Below are 21033 nucleotides of genomic sequence, written 5' to 3' on the forward strand. Positions count from 1 at the left end.
CAAAGGGTCGCACACGACTGAACTGAACTGAATCTACAACAAAGTGGCAAAAATACACAATGGAGAAAAGACAGTCTCTTCTATAAGTAGTGCTGGGAACACTGAAAAGCTACATGTAAAAGAATGAAATTAGAACATTCTCTAACACCATATACAAAAATGAACTCAAAATAGATTAAATACCTAAATATCAGACTAGTTACTATAAAACTTGTAGAGGCAAATATGAGACTCTAGTATAATATGAGACCAGGACTCTCTTTAACATAAATCACAATATCTTTTTGGCTCTATCTTCTACAGTAATGGAAACAGAAACAAGCAAATGGAACCTAATTAAACTTAAAAGCTTTTCTACAGCAAAGGAGGCCATCAACAAAATGAAAAGACAACCTACAGAATGGGAGAAAATACTTGTAAATGATTCTACTGACGTGAGTTTTAATATCCAAAATATATAAACAACTTATACAACGCTACAACAACAACAAAAAAAAACAATCAAAAAATGGACAGAAGATATAGACATTTCTCCAAAAAAAGAGACACAGATGGCAAAAGGCACATGAAAAAATGCTCAGCATTACTAATTATTAGAGAAATGCAAATCAAAACTAAAAGGAGGTAGTGCCTCACACTAGTCAGAATGGTCATCATCAGAATGTCTACAAATAACACATGCTGTTGGTTGGAATGTAAATTGGCATGGCCAAGATAGAGAACAGTGTAGACGTTCCTTGAAAAACTAAAAACAGAGTCACCTTATGATCCTACAATCCCGCTCCTGGGCATATATCCAGGGAAAACCATAATTTGGAAACATACCTGCACCCCAGTGTTCACTGCAGCACTATTTGCAGTAGCCAAGACATGGAAGCAACCTAAATGTCCATCAACAGAGGAATGGATTTAAAAAAGATGTAATATATACAATTGAATATTACTCAACCATGAAAAGAATGAAATAATACCATTTGCAACAACATGGGTGGACCTAGAGCTTATAATACTAAATAAACTATGCCAAACAAAGACAAATATCACATGATACTGCTTATATGTGAAATCTTAAAGAAAGATACAAATAAATTTATGTCCAAAACAAACAGACTCATAGGCATAAAAAACAACCAATGCTTATCAAAGGAGAAAGACTGAGCAAGGGATAAATTAGGAGGATGAGATTAACATATACACACTATTATATACAAAATAGACAATCAATAAGGACCCACTGTATAGCACAGGGGAGAAGGCAATGGCACCCCACTCCAGTACTCTTGCCTGGAAAATCCCATAGATGGAGGAGCCTGGAAGGCTGCAGTCCATGGAGTCGCTGAGGGTCAGACATGACTGCGCGACTTCACTTTCACTTTTCACTTTCATGCGTTGGAGAAGGAAATGGCAACCCACTCCAGTGTTCTTGCCTGGAGAATCCCAGGGACGGGGGAGCCTGGTGGGCTGCCATCTATGGGGTCACACAGTTGGACACGACTGAAGTGACTTCGCAGCAGCAGCAGTATAGCACAGGGAGCCATATTCAATATTTCATAAAACCGGTAAGAATTATTACAAAATCTGATATTTATATATGTGTGTGTGTGTGTGTGTGCACGCACGCATGTATTTTCTGAATCTCTGTGCTCTCCATCTGAAATTAACATGATGCTCTACATGTGCTCTCCATCTGAAGCTAACATGATATGGTCAATCAACTATACTTCAACTTTTTAAAGTTGCAGGGACTTCTCTAGTGGTCCAGTGGTTGAGAATCCAGTACAGGGGATGTGGGTCTGATCCCACTGCAACTAGAGAAAGCCTGTGTGCTGCCATGAAGACCCAGTGCAGCCAAAAATTAATAATATTAAAGTTGCAGAGGAAGTAGATCTTAAAAACTCTCATCACTGGAAAGTAAGTAAATAAATAAAAGCAGAACCCAGAGTGCTCTGCAGAGCACTGCAACCAACTTTTACCCAAAGGGCATTTGGTGAACTGGGTAGACTTAAGCTTTATTTTTCAAAACTTTGATGCTTAGGGAATCTGAAAGAAAAGAGAGAATTTACCAGCTTGTGAATATAAATCTAAACACATACTACATAAGACAACAACAATATTCATACTACAGTCTGCTATGCAGCAATGGCCATGTGCAAGAGCACAGATAAATCTTAGTAGCACAATGGTGGAAAGAAAAAAGTCTCAGAAGACTACATACAGGATAGCATACTTTCCAGAGAATTCAAAACAAACCGAACTGAACAATATCATTCAGACAAATACATGTTAATGATAAAAATGAAGTTCAGGATAAGGGAAGCAAGGAGATAAGGGAATCAAGGAGATGAGATGAAGAAGCCCAGAGGTAGATAAAAGTTGCCAGTAATGTTTTAATTCTTAGGTTGCATGGAGGATTTATGAGCATTCATTGTGTTATTACAGTATTAAATACATAAACATAAAAATTAGAGAAATAAAGAACATGAATGGGCAAATAAGATTAGTTATAAAAACTAAAAATCATTAAGCCAATTCTCTGCAAAAATAACGTTATAAAGAAATGCAGAGAATGAAGAACAGTCAAGATATTTTTGAAGAATAACAAAGCAGAAATTTACCTTACATTAGACACAGTATAAAATTATAGTAATTATATCAGTGTGTTGTTTAACATCTGAATAGAAAATGGAATAGAATTGAAAACTCAAAACAAGTTATGTAATAAAAAGATTTAATCGCAAAATAAAACATACAGTATGATTCCATTTATATAGAAATTCAAAGCAGATAAAACTAAGCACTGCTGTATTTAGGAACACTTGCATGAGTAGTAATTATATAGAAAAGTAGAAAATTGCAACAGTTGTCACCTCTTGGGGTGTCTGGCATTGACAGTGAGGCATTTTGAGGCACAGAATTCAAAGCAGATAAAACTAAGCACTGCTGTATTTAGGAACACTTGCCTGAGTAGCATAATTATATAGAAAAGTAGAAAATTGCAACAGTTGTCTCCTCTCGGGGTGTCTGGCATTGACAGTAAGACACTGACCACACTGTTTTAACTTGGATGAGTTTCACTTATCATGCTTTTAAACATACATATGTTTTTATTTTCACAGCTCAGAAAAAAATGGGAATGAATTAACTAGTTCTAGAATATACCTGGTGCTAGAAAAATAATGCAAGCCAACCATCCATTTCCTGAGAAACAAAAGCAACTTTAGAGAATACACTGACTTAAAAGGGAACATCCTGCCTTTCCTGTGTGTAAAGTTGAAACCAAGAAACTTAAAGCTTTACTTTCAAAAAGAAAATTCTGACTCACTTGGGAAAATTCCTCCACACGTTAACATTACTGGACTGTTTAATGTCTTGGAAGGTACTAGGCTAAAAGATCAGAAAAGTGACACTGATTTATTAGTTTAAGGCTTGGTTTCCTGGCTGTTTCTACAGAAGGGCAAGGAAGTGTTTTCTTTGTATTGATACAAGTGTCAGAGAACATGTAGCCAAGCATTTTGCAAAAGGAAGATTAGACTTTGCATCAAAAACAAAGACATGGGACACAAATGACATCTGAGCACAGCCCTCTCCAAAACATCTGTCAAGTGGAAAAAACAAGGAGATTAGGGGTAGGTGCTGGAGCGTGAACTGAGAGCTCCACTTATAGCCATTCACAAGCTCACAGAAGAAAGGAGTGAGTCCAGAATTTTAGAGCAGGGTGACACAGACCCTACGTTTGTTGAAAGGGAAAGCTCATGTCCAGAGATGCTTTGTGCATCATTTAGTCAGGCAAACCCCGAGCATGGTTCTAATATACTCTCTAGTGCATAATTCTGGAGACAGTTGCAGGCAGCAAAGAAGATGACAAACTCATTGCTACCACTGAGTTTTAATTCCCTTAGGGTAGCAAGAAGAAATTTCTAGAGAGAAACTTGACTTTATGGTACAATGGCTTAAGAGAGTTGGAAGCCAGAAATCTGCTGCTTCTGAAAATGAACTTCCTAAGAATTTCACAACTTCTGATTCTTGTTCTTAGAACCTAACTGGCCATGCAGACATGTTGTGTTCCTCTGGGTACAGGTTAGCAGAACTCTGTGATCTATCACAAATGGGCATATATGACTCATAGTCTAAATAAATAGATGCACATTCTCAACAATTGAATCCTGCATAGAAATTTTCTAAAATGTTGCCAACTCACCATAGCCATGAGTTTATGTTTTCTAAATATGAAAAAGCATATAGTAAAGAACATTAATTTTTTAAATTTTGAAAAAACATAAATTAACATTTAAAACCACCACCTAAAACCTTTTGCTACTCTTGTAGCTCAGTTGGCAAAAAATCTGCCTGCAATGCAGGAGACCTGGGTTCAATACCTGAGTTAGGAAGATCCCCTGGAGAAGGCAACCCACCCAGTATTCTTGCCTAGAGAATCCCATGGACAAAAGAGCCAGGCAGGCTACAGTCCATGGGGTCACAAGAGTCGGACATAACTTAGCAACTAAACCAACCAACCTAAAATCTTTTAAACATATATATGTTTTTATTTTCACAGTTCAAAAAAATGGGAATGAATTAACTAGTGCTAGAATATACCAGGTGCTAGCCCGTCAAGATCCTTTGTCAATGGGATTCTCTAGGCAAGAATACTGGAGTGGGTTGCCATTCCCTTCTTCAGGGGATCTTCCTGACCCAGGGATCAAACCCAGGTCTCCTGCACTGCAGGGAGATTATCATCTGAGCCACCAGAGAAGCCCCAAAACCTTTTCTCTTTTGTGAATTTACAAATAGTCATTGTGTTTGATCATCTATTCTCGTTGAGTCATGAAAAGTATTTTACTATTCTAATTTTCATACTTATATTTAATGGCTGATTATATTTAACATGTCCCTAATTTATTCAGCTATGCTGAATGAAGGAATTCATTTATTTGCTAAGAATTTATAGCAGGACTTATAAGATACATATGGGCTTCCCTGGTGGTCCAGTGGTTAAGAATCTGCCTTGCAGTGCAAGGGACATAGGGAATGATCCCTAGTATGAGGAGATCCCACATGCTGCAGAGCAACTAAGCCCATGTGCCACAGCTAAGATTGTGCTCTAGAGCCCCTGAGCCACAACTACGATGCCTGCCTAGAGCCTGTGCTCCACACCAGGAGAAGCCGCCACCACGAGAAGTCCATGCACTACAAGGAAGAGTAGCCTCCACTCTCTGCAGCTAGAGACGCAGCAATGAAGACCCAGAGCAGCCAGAAAGTAAAATAAATAAATCTTAAAAATGATACACCTGAATTGTATTTTATGGAAATAGTCAAGGGAAATGGTCCACAAAAACCTAGGAAAAGCCATGGTTTTCCATTCAGCAAGTTTAGAAGGTATCTGGGGAAGAAGAGATTTGTCAAAATTCTTCAAATGAAAACCCAAACAAGGTCTGAGAAGCTACAAAATAGAGCAGGCAAAACAAAGGGCAAAAGACAAGAGCAGAGAAGAGGCATAAATAGGAAAGAGAAGAGCGGGTCCTGAAAAGAACTTCCTTTTCTAGTGAACACTATTGTGGGAAAAGTTTAAGGGGTCAATGAAGGTGACTCTTGAAACAATATAGGCTCACTCCTCTTGTATATACTTTTGTCTAATAATTAAGTTTGTGTATAATAAAAAGCACACTGCTATTTTTCTTCTAGATTGTTGACTTGGACTGTATTTGAAATATGTGTAGCTAAAGACGAACAAAGGAACTACATTTGTTGTCTTAATTGAAGAAAACACAATTCTGGGTTCCTGACTAGCTGTGCTCTGCAAAAGTAAAAGGTTACAATAGTCTGCAAACTTTTAAATAAAATTATTCTTCCTAAAATTCCAGGCATTGTTATTGGACCTATGGCAATAACAGATTATTTAATCTTACCAAATCCTCACCATCATAGAGAGAAGTTTGAAGGCACTAACAGACTCATTAATTTTTCTGCAGTATAGTGATTTACAGTGTTTTATTATTTTCAGGTGTACAACACAGTGATTTGATATTTTTGTAGATTATCCTCTATTTAAAACACTGGTTATATTTCCTGTGCTGTATATTACATCTTTGTGTCTTATTTATTTTATACCTATTCTTTGTACCTCTTAATCCCCTTCCCCTATCTTGGCCCTCCCCACAGCCCTCTCCCTGTTGGTAACCACTAGTTTGTTATCTGTATCTATGAGTCTGTTTTTGTTACATTTGTTTTATTTCTTATATTGCACATGTAAAAGAAAACATATGGTATTTTTCTCTGACTTACTTCACTAGGCAGATGGATATATATCCAAAGAAAAGGAAGACACTAATTAGAAAAGATATATGTAGAAACCAACACAACATTGTAATGCAATTATCCTCCAATTAAACAATTAAAAAAATAAATAGACAAAAAATATATATGCACCTATATATGTTCATAGTAGTATTATCTACAATAGCCAAAATATAGAATCAACCTAAGCATCCATCAACAGATGGATGAATATGTGATATGCAATTAAGATAGATACATGTGTACATACACACACAATGAAATATTACTCAGCCATAAAAAACAAAGAAATTTCACCATTTGCTGCAGCATGGAGGGTATAATGCTTAGTGAAGCTGTCAGAGAAAAACAGATCCATTCTTCATTTCAGTAGCAAGTACTCATCAAAAATATCACTTTATTGGCAAAATAATCATAGTACAATACTATTAACACTCCATAGACACTAATAATAATTAAGATGATTGTATTGATGATTGTAATAATCACAGCTCATATTTTTGTAGTCTGATACTTTTCAAGGATGCTCTGCATAGGAAGTGCCCTATATCCTCATATACAAATTAGTGCCAACCTTAAGTTAGGTACTGTCTTATAAGAAAGTGAAGCCGCTCAGTTGTGTCCAACTCTTTGCGACCCCATGGACTGCAGCCTACCAGGCTCCTCCATCCATGGGATTCTCCAGGCAAGAATACTGGAGTGGGTTGCCATTTCCTTCTTCAGGGGATCTTCCCGACCCAGGGATCTAACCCAGGTCTCCCGCATTGCAGGCAGATGCTTTGACCTCTGAACCACCAGGGAAGCCCTGTAGAACCTAGGCAATCATAATTTTTATCCAGACAAAGGAAATCTGGTATGTCTGCACAGCAGACCTGTTGTAATAACCAGTATTTCTAGATCTTTTCACATTTCTGAAGCTAATGAAAAGAGCATTCAAAACATATGAAATCACTAAGGCAATGACAGTCACTTCTTAGCTCTCCCACGTAATAGTACTAATGGATAGTAAAGGATAAAGTGTAGTCACAAGGATTTAAGTTCCTAGGATAAGACTTGGCACTTAGTTCATAATATTCATGAAAGTTGATGACTCACAAGTTACAGGTGGAGCATATATTAGGAAGGACTCTAGTGGCAGGTGACAGAAATCCAGTATAAACTGACTTAAACAGAAATCCATTGGTTCAGGTGCCCAGGAGGTTGTTAATGATATTAACACGATTAACAACTAGATTCCAGCCCTCCAGCAGCGTCAGCAAGAGACTGCCTTTGTGCTGGCTCTGCTTTGTTATGTTGACCGCATTCTCAAGCAGGCTGGCTTCACACGCATCTGTGATACCCACCAGAAGCTCCAGGCTCTTACTTTCTGTGGACTTAGTAATAATTAACTAAGTGATCATTCTTAGCAGAAGACCTGGTAATGAGTTTCACTGACCAGGTCTGATTCATCTTCTGAGCTGGGATCAGGGAAGAGGCAAACCCTGCCCAGCCCACAGGGATGATTCCCCAGAGAAGAAGAGTCTTTCACCAGAAGAAGAGATGCAAAACCACAGATGTCTAGTATACAGAAACTTGTATACTTGTCTCCCATGAATGAGGGTTACATAGTAGGGAGAAGAGATGTGGGAGGCAGGAAAATCATAATTTGGAATGTAAGATTCTCCTGTATGTTTATAGATACCGAGACTACCGTGACCCTCCTCATTCACTGGTGCCCTACGGCTACACACTACAGTTCTGGCACGTCCTAGCAGCCCGACTGGCTTTTATCATTGTGTTTGAGGTAACTTTTCTCACCCAATTCCTTGATTTCCTTTGACCTAATGAAGTAAATAGAAGTAGCAGATGAATATAAGTTACAAGAACTTTCAATGTGATTATGTATTGTCTAGAAGCAGGATCAGTAATACTGTGCAATCTTTTTCTCATTTTCTTCTCTTTAATTAAAGTACTTGAATTTTCTGAGAAATATTTGAAAGTCCACTGTTGATTGTTCATGGATAAGTCCGGAATCTTTGGTCCTAAGCTCAATATTCTAGGGCTGTGGTTCTTAAAATTCAGGAAAATTGCCATTTTTCCATCCCCACTCCCAGAGATTCTGATACATCATGCCTGCAATTTGCTTTTCACAGTCCTCCAAGATGCTTCTGATGTTCAGGGACAGTGTTTAGAAAACACTGAAATGACTGTTACAAGTGGCAGCCTCTGGTTGTGCATCATTATGACATTACTTATGAACTTATAAAGAATAATCTACCTAGTAGATTATGCCTGTATTACGTGTCAGTAAAATTACATCATCTATTTTCTCCTAGTCTTTAAGAAAATTGTACTAAAAACAGTTTGCATTCCCATAACTGTATCCCAAAATGGAAATTTCATCTCTCATTACATATATTAAAGCCAGATTAATGCAAGTGAAGGCTGCCTCTTGGCTCAGACTAAAAGTTCCTATACAGGCATACCTCAGAGATACTGCAGGTTTGGTGCCAGACCACCACAATAAAGTATTTTGCCATCTATGGAGCCTTTTAAAATATTTTCTTCCAGTTATCATAACAACGCCCATTTTGTGGGTGAAGGAGTTGAGGTTCAGAGTGGCTTGTCCTCAGGTAAGCCATCTTAAGTGCTGGCAGTGGCGCTGGGACTCAGACCTGGCCCTCTGACTCCACGGCGCTTTCTTCTGGCCCTCCTTTGCATTCTCTGGCCATTGCTTCTCCACCTTCTTTCCCGAACCCTCATTTCCTATGTGGTGCCATCCCACCAGGTTCAGTCCTCGCCTACCCTCTGACTTTCTCTCCTCACACACACCTCCCCTGGCTTCATCCCACTTTCCAGAAACTCCAGAGGCTCCACATCCCTGATCTTGACCAGCTCCCAGAGCTCCTTCAGTTCAGGCTGCACAGTAGACCTGACTCTCCTGTATTCTCCCCTGTGTTTTTAGCACCTCGTGTTTTGTATAAAGCACCTCATTTCATATCTGATCCCAGACCTCCCAAAAGATCTAAGGGATCGAATGAGAAGAGAGAAGTACTTGATTCAGGAGATGATGTATGAAGCAGAACTGGAGCGTCTCCAGAAGGAACGAAAGGAGAGGAAGAAAAATGGAAAAGCACACCACAATGAGTGGCCGTGACCAGGTCGGTGAGAGGTACGTTCACGGTCTGAAATCTCTCCTTGGCTGGGAGGGGCTCTTTCAACTCCTTGAAACAGAGCTTGCCATTGTTCTCTTGATAGGGATGAAAATAAATCCTTTAAAGTTAGTTGCACAGTCATGTCCAACTCTTTGTGATTCCATGGACCACGCCAGCCAGGCTCCTCTGCCCATGGAATTCTCCAGGCACGAGTATTGGAGTGGGTTGCCATTTCCTTCTCCAGGGGATCTTCCTGACCCAGGGATCGAAACCAGGTCTCCTGCATTGCAGGCAGGTTCTTTACCAACTGAGCCACTAGGGAAGCCCAGTAGTAAATAATCCTTTAGAAGCTTCCAAAACCAGCTTGTTTCTTACTTTAATTGCTAATTTAACTGAATGTTCCCTTTGCACACAACTCCTGCAGCTCTTCTCTGCCTCTGTGTCATACTCTGGCCTGGCAACCAAGATCCTCACAAGTTGGCCTATGTGTCCCCCAAAATAACCTTGCCCCACTACCACATCCACTCCAGTCTGGCTGTTCTCTTTCATCAGAAAGAAGGGGCAGATTACCCTGGGGATATTAAATCACCTTTTCATCTCACCCACAATGGCCTCCCTTCCATCACCCAAGCATCATTTCTTCCCAGGTTGACCCATGTCACGCCACACCTTCTAAAAAGGTTTCCCCAGACTCATCAGCCCAGAGACTCACTCCTGATAAACACCTCTGGTTACTGCATCAGTACCACATGCATTGACAGATATTGATATTAATTTGTGCTTTTCAAACAGTTATTAGGCTTCCCCAGCACAATTGTAAGCATCTTTAGGAAAGTGCCTATGGATTGTAATCGATTCTTCCAACTGTCAGTGCAGTGTTAAGCACACAACACCTATTAAATAAATTCACATTTAGGGGCTTCCCTGGCAGTCCAGTGGTTAAAACCTTCACCTGCCAATGGAAGGAATGCAGGTTCCATTCCTTTTCAGGGAGCTAAGATCCCACATAAATTGTGGCCAAAAAAAAAACCAAAAGCAATATTGTAAAAAATTCAATAAAGACTTTATTAACTAAATGTGCATTTTTAAAGGTCAGGTGCGTTACACTTAAGAAAGTTCCATGATGTTCCCACATATCTTATGCAAAAGTTCTTCTGAAACCTTTCTGGCAAGGCAATTACTATCTGTGTGTCCTTGGACAAGTCACTTTGCTTTTCTGGGCTCAATTTCTTCAGTGATAAGATGAGCCCTCAGTTCTGACACTCCATGAAGCTAATGTTGCAGCATTTGTTTTGCCTTCCTTTCTCTCTCCGCTTGTTTGGAGATTAACTTTGAAAATTTGGCCTCCAAAAGAAAAATGAAACAAACAGGAAAGAGTATGTTTTTTTTACTTTTCACATAGGTAAAAATATAGCAGATATCTGCAGAAATGTTTGTTGTTAAATTAGTAAAGTTCTGTCAATCCAGATCTGTATTAATAGTCCAGGAGTTCATTGTGAGTCAGGTATGACAGTGGACTTGGGATGAATGCCCTTAGCCCCAGGCCACAGGATAGTAATGGTATATGGATGCTGATGGTGATCAGAACCATCCCCAAGAAAAAGGAAAGCAAGGCTGTCTGAGGAGGCCTTACAAATAGCTGAGAAAAGAAGAGATGCAAAAGGCAAAGGAGAAAAGGAAAGATATACCCATCAAAATGCAGAGTTCCAAAGAATAGCAAGGAGAGATTAAAAAAATAAAAAAGCCTTCCTCAGTGAACCATGCAGAGAAATAGAGGAAAACAACAGAATGGGGAAGACTAGAGATCTCTTCAAGAAAATTAGAGATAACAAAGGAACATTTCATGCAAAGATGGGCACAATAAAGGACAGAAATGGTATGAACCTAACAGAAGCAGAAGCTATTAAAAAGAAGTGGCAAGAATACACAGAAGAACTATGCAAAAAGGATCAAGACCCAGATAATCACGATGGTGTGATCACTCACCTAGAGCCAGACGTCCTGGAGTGCGAAGTTAAGTGGGCCTTAGAAAGCATCGCTATGAACAAAGCTAGTGGAGGTGATGGAATTCCAGCTGAGCTATTTCAAATCCTAAAAGATGGTTCTATTAAAGTGCTGCATTCAATATGCCAGCAAATTTGGAAAACTCAGCAGTGGCCACAGGATTGGAAAAGGTGACAGACTTTGTTTTCTTGGGCTCCAAAATCACTGTGGACAGTGACCACAGCCATGATATTCAAAGACGCTTGCTCCTTGGAAGAAAAGCTATGACCAACCTCAACAGCATATTAAAAAGCAGAGACATCACTTTGCCAACAAAGGTCCGTCTAATTAAGGCTATGGTTTTTCCAGTAGTCATGTATGGATGTGAGAGTTGGACCATAAAGAAAGCTGAGCACTGAAGAACTGATGCTTTTGAACTGTGGTGTTGGAAAAGACTCTTGAGAGTCCCTTGGACTGCAAGGAGATGAAACCAGTCAATCCTAAAGGAAATCAGTCCTGAATATTCATTGGAAGGACTGATGCTGAAGCTCCAATACTTTGGCCACTTGGTGCGAAGAACCGACTCATTAGAAAAGACCCTGATGCTGGGAAAGATTGAAGGCAGGAGGAGAAGGGGACGACAGAGGATGAGATGGTTGGATGGCATCACCGACTCAACAGACATGAGTTTGAGCAAGCTTTAGGAGATAGTAAAGGACAAGCCCGGCATGCTGCAGTCCAAGGGGTCACAAAGAGTCGGACACAACTGAGCACCTGAATAACAACAACATAGACGCTGAACACTGGTTCTGCCCTCAATTCCAAAAGTAGCCCTTGACTTCACTAAAGCCAAGAAATGTTTTGCTACTTAGTAGTTTTTCCATTTTCCCCAGGTGTCATTTGGCTATGTGAGTTCAGGAAAATTACCTTTTTCTGAGTCTGCTTATTTGGTGGAACTAATATACAGCTCAAATAAGGCAAAATATGTGAGACATGTACAAAACAAAGTGCTCTAGAATACTATACAGGATTTGCACTGTGGCTGAGCACCATGTTCTAGTCCCAGGGATTGCAGATCTGGCTTTTCCATTCTCTGTCTGGCCTGAGTTGGAGCATTCCTGTGGATTCAGTTTCCACATTTGCAAGAAAAAAGGAGTTGGACTGAACAATCCTTTAAGAGCCTATCTGGCTTTAACCTTCTCGGACTCTATACTTTGCTCCAACCCCCTGGCCCACGCACCATTTTGACCACCTTTTCTCTGGCTCTGGTCAGCTCTCAGGGGAGAAAGGCTGACCATCCAGACATCTTGAGTTGGAGTAGGAGGCAGACATTAGTGAAGAGAACTGCTCCAGGGTCCAGAGACCAAGGTGCTGCTGTGGATTATCCCCACCTCACACCCTAGGACTACTCTGCACTGCAGGGCCCTTCACGCTTGGGAGCTGGGAGTTCCTTCTGGCCGCATCATTTGGTTTCCTTTCTCCCCAAAGAGGCCATTTCTCAGTTTTTCTTAAAAGCATAGTCTTTGTCTCTATTTTCCCAACAGTTGGCAGGAAGCCACCTTCCTCCAGACTGTGCCTCCATCTGTTCATCGGTAAAGGGGGCACAGTCATGTTTATACCCTACCTGACTTGGTTCAGGATTATAGATTCCTTGAATATCTTTGATTTCATGCTAACAAGTATAGACCATTGCACATTCTGTCCTTTCAGCCATCATGTATACTTAGAATCTTAATACTTTCTCCTTTTTTTTCAGATAATCATTCATTTCCAGGCCTAGGACCTGAATACTTGTTTACTTCTCCCGGCTGTGCAAAAGCACATTCAAGTGAATGACTATAATGCAACCACAGTGCATGTCGCCGAGGTCGGCAGCAGCAGAGGGGTCAACACCCTGAAAGGACTGCCTGGGAAACCACGCTGCTGTGAAGTCACATTGCAGCCCAGCACACAAATGCTATCTATCCACAGACCATTCTTGACCAAGCAAGCATGCACATCATGGGCAGTTACATTCTCAAAGTTTTTAAAACCAAGGGGAACTTGTATACTGGGCCTGTTTTTCAGCCTGTTTGCTATCTTTTTTGCATTCTAACCCATGTGAATTTTACAGACACTGGGCTAAAAAGGGTATTCGGACACCTGGACACATTCCTAGAATGTCATCGTATGGTCCTAATTCCGTGTCATCAAACAACACAAACAAGACCCTGTTTACAACTTTTTCTTTTTTTAATTTCAGATCTTTCTGAGGAGATTATTATATATGACATATCTATAGCTATGTGTATGGCCATAGATGTATTTCTGTGTGTACATATGTATAGTCATATATTCTTACATATGTACATACAAATACAGAGATATATAAAGTACATAGAACTTCCTTAATTGTAAATAGCCAAAAGGTACTGACACGAATGACAGATTTTCACATTTAAATAGTCATCAACGTGAAGCCATGTTTAATGCTTGTATAATGTGATGCAATAAAATTTAAAATAAATTTATGCACATGGAATATTTTTAGCTGGGTCTTCTGAAATTTTGTTGTCGTTTCTTCTCACAGAATAAGAGGAATCATAGAGTGTCATCTTTAAAGAAAGTCTGTCACTCCCAAACACTCCTGAGAAATGACTTCATCCTTCAGAGAGATTGCATTTTTCTTCCTAAGGCCCCTCTTCTTTCTTGATGCTGTCTTCTTAGGGTACCAGGCTGACTAATTAGAAATTACTCAGAAGAGGACAGAAAATGCCACTGACATACTTTGTGGAGGAAATATGGAATACAACCAATGATACATACAATGCTTTTGATTACCCTGCCTGCTAGTATGCTCTGCTAATCCTAGCAAAGGGACTGTCTGTCTGGATGGGCCATGAGGGGCAGGTCGAGGAGTGCACTTCTAAGCAATGCTCGTTGTTATAATTACTCTTCTTCCAAAGATTGCAGAAACTGACCTTGAATTATTATATCACCTTGCTTGTGCCAGTCAGGGAAATGGGAGTGCACCTCATCCATCAACACTGTCTCATTCTGGCTGTGGAATCCTGAGCTGATGGGGTCCCAAGATCCTTAAATGTTCCCTTAGATGGGGACAGTTGGTCAGCGTGGCTTTGGGCAGGCTAGAACTTCAGCCATTTAGTAGTTTTATCTTTCTAGTATTCCTTCTGACTGCTGTTGCTGGGAGTGAAATGCAGTTAACCCTTGAACACCACAGGTTTAAGCTGTGAGGGTTCATTTATAAGCAGATTTTTTTCAATAAATATACAATATAGTACTATAATATCTGCTATTGGTTGGATCCATGAACCATGGACATAGAGGGCCATCAGTATAGTTATATCCACATTTCTGACTGGACAGAGATTGGCGCCCACAGCCTCTGCATTATTCAAAGGTCAACTGTACTAACCCTACCAGAGCCTAAACTAAGGATATGTATGGGAACTGAAAACAAGAGGCCGCTGGCAGAGTTTTCAATCATGGTTAAGAAGTCTGAAATATTTCACACGTTGGCCAGAGGAATTTCCATGGAAAGTCTCAAAAGATGAAATATACAGAGATGCTCCAAACAGACAACTTGCTCTACTGACCCAGTCCTGTGGCTTTTGCTTGTTATGCCTAAAGCTCTACCTTGAGCATCATGGCCCAAAAGGTCCCTGTTTTTGACCTAGCCATAACTTCTCTCCTGTTCCTTGGAACAGGAAGAGTGGTGGGGGCAGGGAAAGGAACTGAACAACTTCTTGGGTTTGCAATGGGCCGTGAATATTCAGAACTACATAGGGGACCATGCAACACACTGGTCAGGATAAGGAAGTAACCATTTGGTAAGTACCAGCTTATACCTGATCTGAGCATAGACTGAACTTCAGACTCTCTGGCCAGAAATATATTTTCCCCCATGGAATTCTGCTTTTGCTATCGCAAGTGCCTCTGGCAATCACAATTCTTGATAATGTTTCTAACATAAAACCTCTTCTCTTTCCTCCTCCCATCTCTCCCTTCATTTTTTTCTACCAGCACAGTGAATACACTTATTCATCTTCCCTGTTTTTGGTACAAGGAAGACATAGTGAACATCTTAAGATGTTTGTAAGTTTGTAGAGGCAGAAAGGCAAAGAAAGTTGTAGAGGGGAATTTCTGAGGGACTTTGTAAGAAATCAAGTGTTAGGAGTAATAATATAGGTAGTTAGGAGTTAGGACATAAAGACATAGGTAGTTTCTGACTTCCCTGTCCCTCCCAAGAAAAAAAAACTAACAATTATTTATGGGTAAGACACCACTAAGAAAATCCTAGAACATGCAGGTGGGACTGTCAAGATGCAAATGCTGGCTCTTGCGAGCTCCTACCCCTACCCCACATTGCCCTTCCCCCAGGGCAGCACAGCACCCCATTAAGAGGTCTTCCCCTGAGCCTAGCATTTCTCTATTGGGAAATGAGAGCCTAGAGTGAACCTCTAGCCTCCACAGTGTTGTGGGTCACTTCTTGGTAGCCCCAGTCTGGTCTCATTCCACGGGAATTGTAGGAAATCTGTGGGGCTTGATCACTGATAGTATGGTTATGATGGAGAAGGGTTAGTGGCTTGCAAGAACCAGCATCTGCATCTTGGCAGACCCAAGTTCCTACTTGCAGGGCCCAGCTAGTTGTCCCAGTCAGAGAATCTGCTCACATGCTGAGCTATGACCAGGGAAACCTATGGGATGCAAGTCTGCCTGATTCAGATCCTCAAATGAAGAGCCTTGCTATCCCTAGAGTCTGGTCTGCCCCACTGCAGCAGAGGAGCTGAGTCCTAGCCTAACCCACTGCTGAGTGCAGTTCCAAGTACCCCCTGACCAGAAAGCCTGGAAGCTACACAGCTCAGGAATACAGAGCTACATAGCTCTGCTTGAGCAGAGAATGGCAGGCTGTTATGATCATTGCAAAGCAAAGTCTGTCAGTACAGGGCCAGGGTTCTTGGAAGGACCAAGTCAGATTGAGTGAAAACCACAAAGAATCTTGCCGGGCATGGGTGTGTTCTGGGCTCCATCAAAGCAGGGAAACTAATTCATACACCCATCCATTACTGAGTATAGTGTCTGGCCTCTCCTGAGCAGAAACCCTGATCCAGAACACCTGAGAACAGCTTGGAGCTGACCTTTCCATTTCACCCAGGCAGAGCAGTTAAACCATCCCTTTATCAACTGGTAACTACCTGCTGGCCCACCTGGCCAAAACACCTGAAGCTGCATAGCTCAGCAACACTCAAGTAGAGAGTATGGCAGGCAGAGATGATAGGTTGCAAAGCCAAGCCAGGGGCCCTGTTTGGCCAGGGAACTTGGAGAATGGGTTGACTTGAGACAAGAGCACAAAGAGCCTTGCCAGCCTTGGGGGTGATTCTCCTGTTCTACCTGGGCAGGAAACTGATTTGCTGCCCTCCCGTTGCTATACACAGCATTTAGCTTGCCCAGCCAGGAAAGCTAGCCAGAGCAGACTGGAAGCTGTACAGCCCACCCAACCACCTTGCTTACAGTGACGCCTGAACAGAGAACACAGGCTGTGGCTTTTCGGTCTGCAGGGCACAACCAGTGACCTCATCTGGCCATATAATTCAGTGCACATACCTGCCTGATTCAGGTCCCCAGACAATGAGTTATGCAGGCCCTGGAGCCTGTCCTGCTGCCCTACTGAGGAGAGGAAGCTAATTCATAGTTCTGCCTCCTGTGGAGAATAGCATCCAGTTCCAATTATCTAGTAAGTGTGACAAGAAAACTCAGGCGACCATGGAGCCCATCCTACTGCCCTACCTAGGAAGGGGGCAGAGCCAAAAGTCCTATCTAACCATTCTCAGCCAGAAGTACCACCCCAGACCCCAGCCTGAACAGTGGACTCATCTGAAAATACACCCTGATGGCAAGTCCCACCTGTCCAAAGATATGACCATCAAACAGATGGTAATATCTGTTGAAGTTTACAGTCTGGAAGTCTCTGTAACTGTGAAAGCTCTCAGTCCTCCTTGCTGTTGCTTACAAAGGACTTTCTCTGGTAAGGTCTCATGGAACCATAAGTAACTGCTTCATGGATGGTTTCATGGTACTGGAGCTGAAGACTAGAATCTGATATCCAAAGAAACCCAAAATGAGCCAACTGGTAAAGAACTGTTTGTGCCAAAGTAAATTTTAAAAGTCTGGAATTAGAGACTTTTTACTAAAATGCACAAATGTCAACATAAGGAATCAAGGATCAAAAAAAATCAGGTAAATGTGTAAATGTGACACAAAAGGATATAAATTTCCAATAACTGAACCTAAAGGAAGGAGGTACATGAACTGTCAGACAAGGACTTTAGAATGATCCTCCTCAAGAAATCTGGTGAACTATAAGATACAGCAGACAAGTAAACAATCAGGAAAACAGTGACAAACAAAACAAGTTCAACAAATAGAAACCATCAAAAAAAGCCAGACAGAAATCCTAGAGGTAAAGATTACAATGATTGAACTCAATCACTAAAAAGTCAAACTGTCACAAACTGTTGACTCCAAAGTCAACAGACTTGATCTGGCAGAAGACCTAGAAGACAGAACATTTGAAATAATCCAGTCAGAGGAGCAAATATAATAGAAAACAAAGAATGTAAAGAGTGAAAAAAGAATATGTAACTTATAGGACACAATTGAAAGAAACAATATTGGCATTATGGGAATTTCAGAAGAAGAGAAAGGGAAAGAAAGCATATTTGAAGCAATAGTGGCTAAAAACTTCCCCAATCTTGGGAAAGAAATGAATGCCCAAATTCATGAGGCCCAAAAGTCCCCACATAGGTGAACCCAAGTAGAGCTACGTCAAGACACATTATAATTAAATTGTCCAAGTGAAAGCTAAAAAGAAGTTTGAACGCAGTGGAAGAAAAGGGTGGAGCTACACACAAAAGAACAGTCATAACATCAGCAGCTTTTCCCACAGAAGCTTTGAAGGCCAGGAGAGAATGGAATGATATATTCAAAACATTGAAAGAAGAAACTGTCAGCTGAGAATTCTATACCTGGAAGAGCTGCCCTTAAGTAATGGATAAAGACTTTCCCAAACAAACAAAAGCTGAGGGAGTTCATAAGCACTAGGCATGCCTTATAAGAAACGCTAAATGGCATCATTTAGCGTTGTCTTGAATGAACCACATCATTCAAGATACTGTCTCTGGAGGAGACAGAAAGCCATGGAAGCTCTTCCTCTGGAAACAATATAGAGCCTTTTAGAGAGTGAGATGGTCAACAGGTACTTATCCAGAAAGTTGTTCACTAACAAACTGTAAGATTTGCAAATTTGTAAAACAAGATGTAAGACTCATGTACTGGAAAAAGAATCTGTGAAATCCAAGCTGCTGACAATACTGGAATATCCTCATTTACAGTGAGAGAATGTGAGAGCTCCAGTAGGATGGACTCAAGGCCAAGGCGCTACTTATTCACAGGTCACACGATTGGCCACATTCAGGTGTGGGGTATGACCACTACCATGGATACGGTGAACAAAAGCGAGGATAAGGATGTAGGCGGTCTAACTGAAGACTGGCTCAAAAGACTGGATCAGTGTGATCTATGCACATCTCACTGCACTACTCCTAAGATCAGTCTGGCAACTTCTGTGGCTCAGCACAGCCATCTTTGGATATCAGATTCTAGTCTTCAGCTCCAGTACCATGAAACCATCCATGAAGCAGTTACTTATGGTTCCATGAGACCTTACCAGAGAAAGTCCTTTGTAAGCAAGAACAAGCAGGACTGAGAGCTTTCACAATTACAGAGACTTCCAGACTGTAAACTTCAACAGAAATATAGAAAGCATTGTCCCTAAAAATAGTAATTTGGGTCCAATACAAGCTGAAGTAAAGCAGGCAACAGGGTAATGGAATGTGTCTAAGAGAAAGTCTCATGGAACAGAAATTCAAAAGTTTGAGAGGCTCAGATAGGGGAGTGGAGATGAATAAAATAGCCAAAGATTTTCTAGAATCCAAGAAAAGGTCATCAGAAGATGAAAATGAAAACAGAGTTACAGAAGAAAGGATTTGAGCGAGGAGGATCCCTTGAAAGAAAGGAAGTTCCCCACCTGGCATCATCACCAAGTATGTCTGATGGAGGAGCTGACTCACCTGGTATTGCATCCCCATCTCCTACAGAGATCACTCTATCTCCTCAGCATAAAAAAGTGATTCTTCAGGTCGAGTACAGCTTGCAGAAACTCAGCAAAGTGAGTATTTGCTACATTAATTCAGACAAGAGTTAACTTTACTGGATTTCAATACATTACCTTTTACATCAAAACTTTACAAATTAAGATTGGACTTCATTTTGTATCTTTTTATCAGAAATACCTGGGGTAAGGAGAGAAAATAACCATATTTCTTCCAATCATTTGGAAATTTTGTTTAGTTTTACAGGCACATTTAATAGACTATTTGTAAAGCAGGAGTCTATTTCACTGTTAATCTACTTTGTGCACTTTAGAGCATACTATGTCTTAAAAAGATGGTTCCCATGTAGATAAGCATCTCCTTAGAGTGTGGAAACCAACAATTTGCATTCCTAATGTTGATTAAGCAAATTAAAAAATTCCCTTTGGAACTTAGTCTCCCAACCCTTATTGTGATAGCAAAGTGGTTTACCAGGTATTTAATAAGGTGCTATATTTATGAAAAAAAACACATGTAATTCAAAAACACTATTAAATTGCTTGGTGTATCAGTAAGTCCTTTAAGATAATTTTAACTGTGGTCATTTCCTGAGTCTCATTACTGAAATTCTTAAATGTTAGCAAACATTACCAATATTAAATGTCAGAAGTTCATTTAAACGTTCTTTAAAGTTAGAGCAATTGTCTGTGCTTAAACAAAGTAAAAATAATAAAGACAGCTTTGAGTACCCAGAAAGAACACTGTACCAGTTGCTGATCTGCCTTACTTTAGAGCCACCATAGTTTTTTCCTGTGTTAATAATCAAGATAATTAAATTAGAATGTAGCCATTTTGTTAAGCTTAAGAGATTGAAGTTCTGAATTTTTGGTTAAAAGTTTTGGCTGCTGCAGAAATGTTATTTTAAATATATTTTGAATTATAAGAACAGAAAAATTGTACTTTTTCCTCATTTAACTAGAATGATTTCCAAGTTTCTGTAAATAATTGTAAATTTAAAGCATTAAGCATTTATTGGTAAATAATGTATATATTCCCATTCTGAGAAATATAAGTGGGTCAAGTCAAAATAAACTCTTTTAAAGTCTAAAACAAAAGCCCAAAAACAAAAACACTAAAGGGAGTTCTTTATGTGGTAATAAAAGGACACTAATCAGCATTATAAAAACATAAGAAAGTAGCATTAAACTCACTGATAATGTTAAATATAAAGCCAAAGAAAGATTCTATAATATAGTAATGGTGGTCCATAATTTATTTGCAACTCCAGTTTAAAAATTAAAAAACAAATGTAGTAAAAAGAAAAAAAATGACCACAATAATCTGTTATTTGATACAAAACATAAACACATAAACTATAACATCAATAATCTAAAATGTGAGGGGCAAAGAAAAAACATAAAGTTTAGGAGTGCTATCAAAATTAAATCATTATCAATTCAAAATAGGGTGAT

The 21033-nt window shown here is 40.0% G+C and overlaps 1 protein-coding gene and 1 pseudogene across 1 annotated transcript in view; both read left to right on the forward strand.

The window, feature by feature from the left end:
- The window catches only part of ANO4 (anoctamin 4), a 434401-nt gene extending 424971 nt beyond the window's left edge, over nt 1-9430 (forward strand). Inside the window, exons 28-29 of the mRNA XM_052640010.1 lie at nt 7972-8077; nt 9239-9430. Of these exons, the coding sequence (XP_052495970.1) occupies nt 7972-8077; nt 9239-9430 (298 nt within the window). The remainder of the gene's footprint in view (nt 1-7971; nt 8078-9238) is intronic.
- Nucleotides 9431-18573: 9143 nt separating this feature from the next.
- LOC128048183 (BTB/POZ domain-containing protein KCTD3-like) lies at nt 18574-19674 on the forward strand (annotated as a pseudogene).
- Nucleotides 19675-21033: the final 1359 nt, after the last annotated feature.

Source organism: Budorcas taxicolor, chromosome 5 (assembly GCF_023091745.1).
Source record: "Budorcas taxicolor isolate Tak-1 chromosome 5, Takin1.1, whole genome shotgun sequence".
NCBI classification, from domain to species: domain Eukaryota; kingdom Metazoa; phylum Chordata; class Mammalia; order Artiodactyla; family Bovidae; genus Budorcas; species Budorcas taxicolor.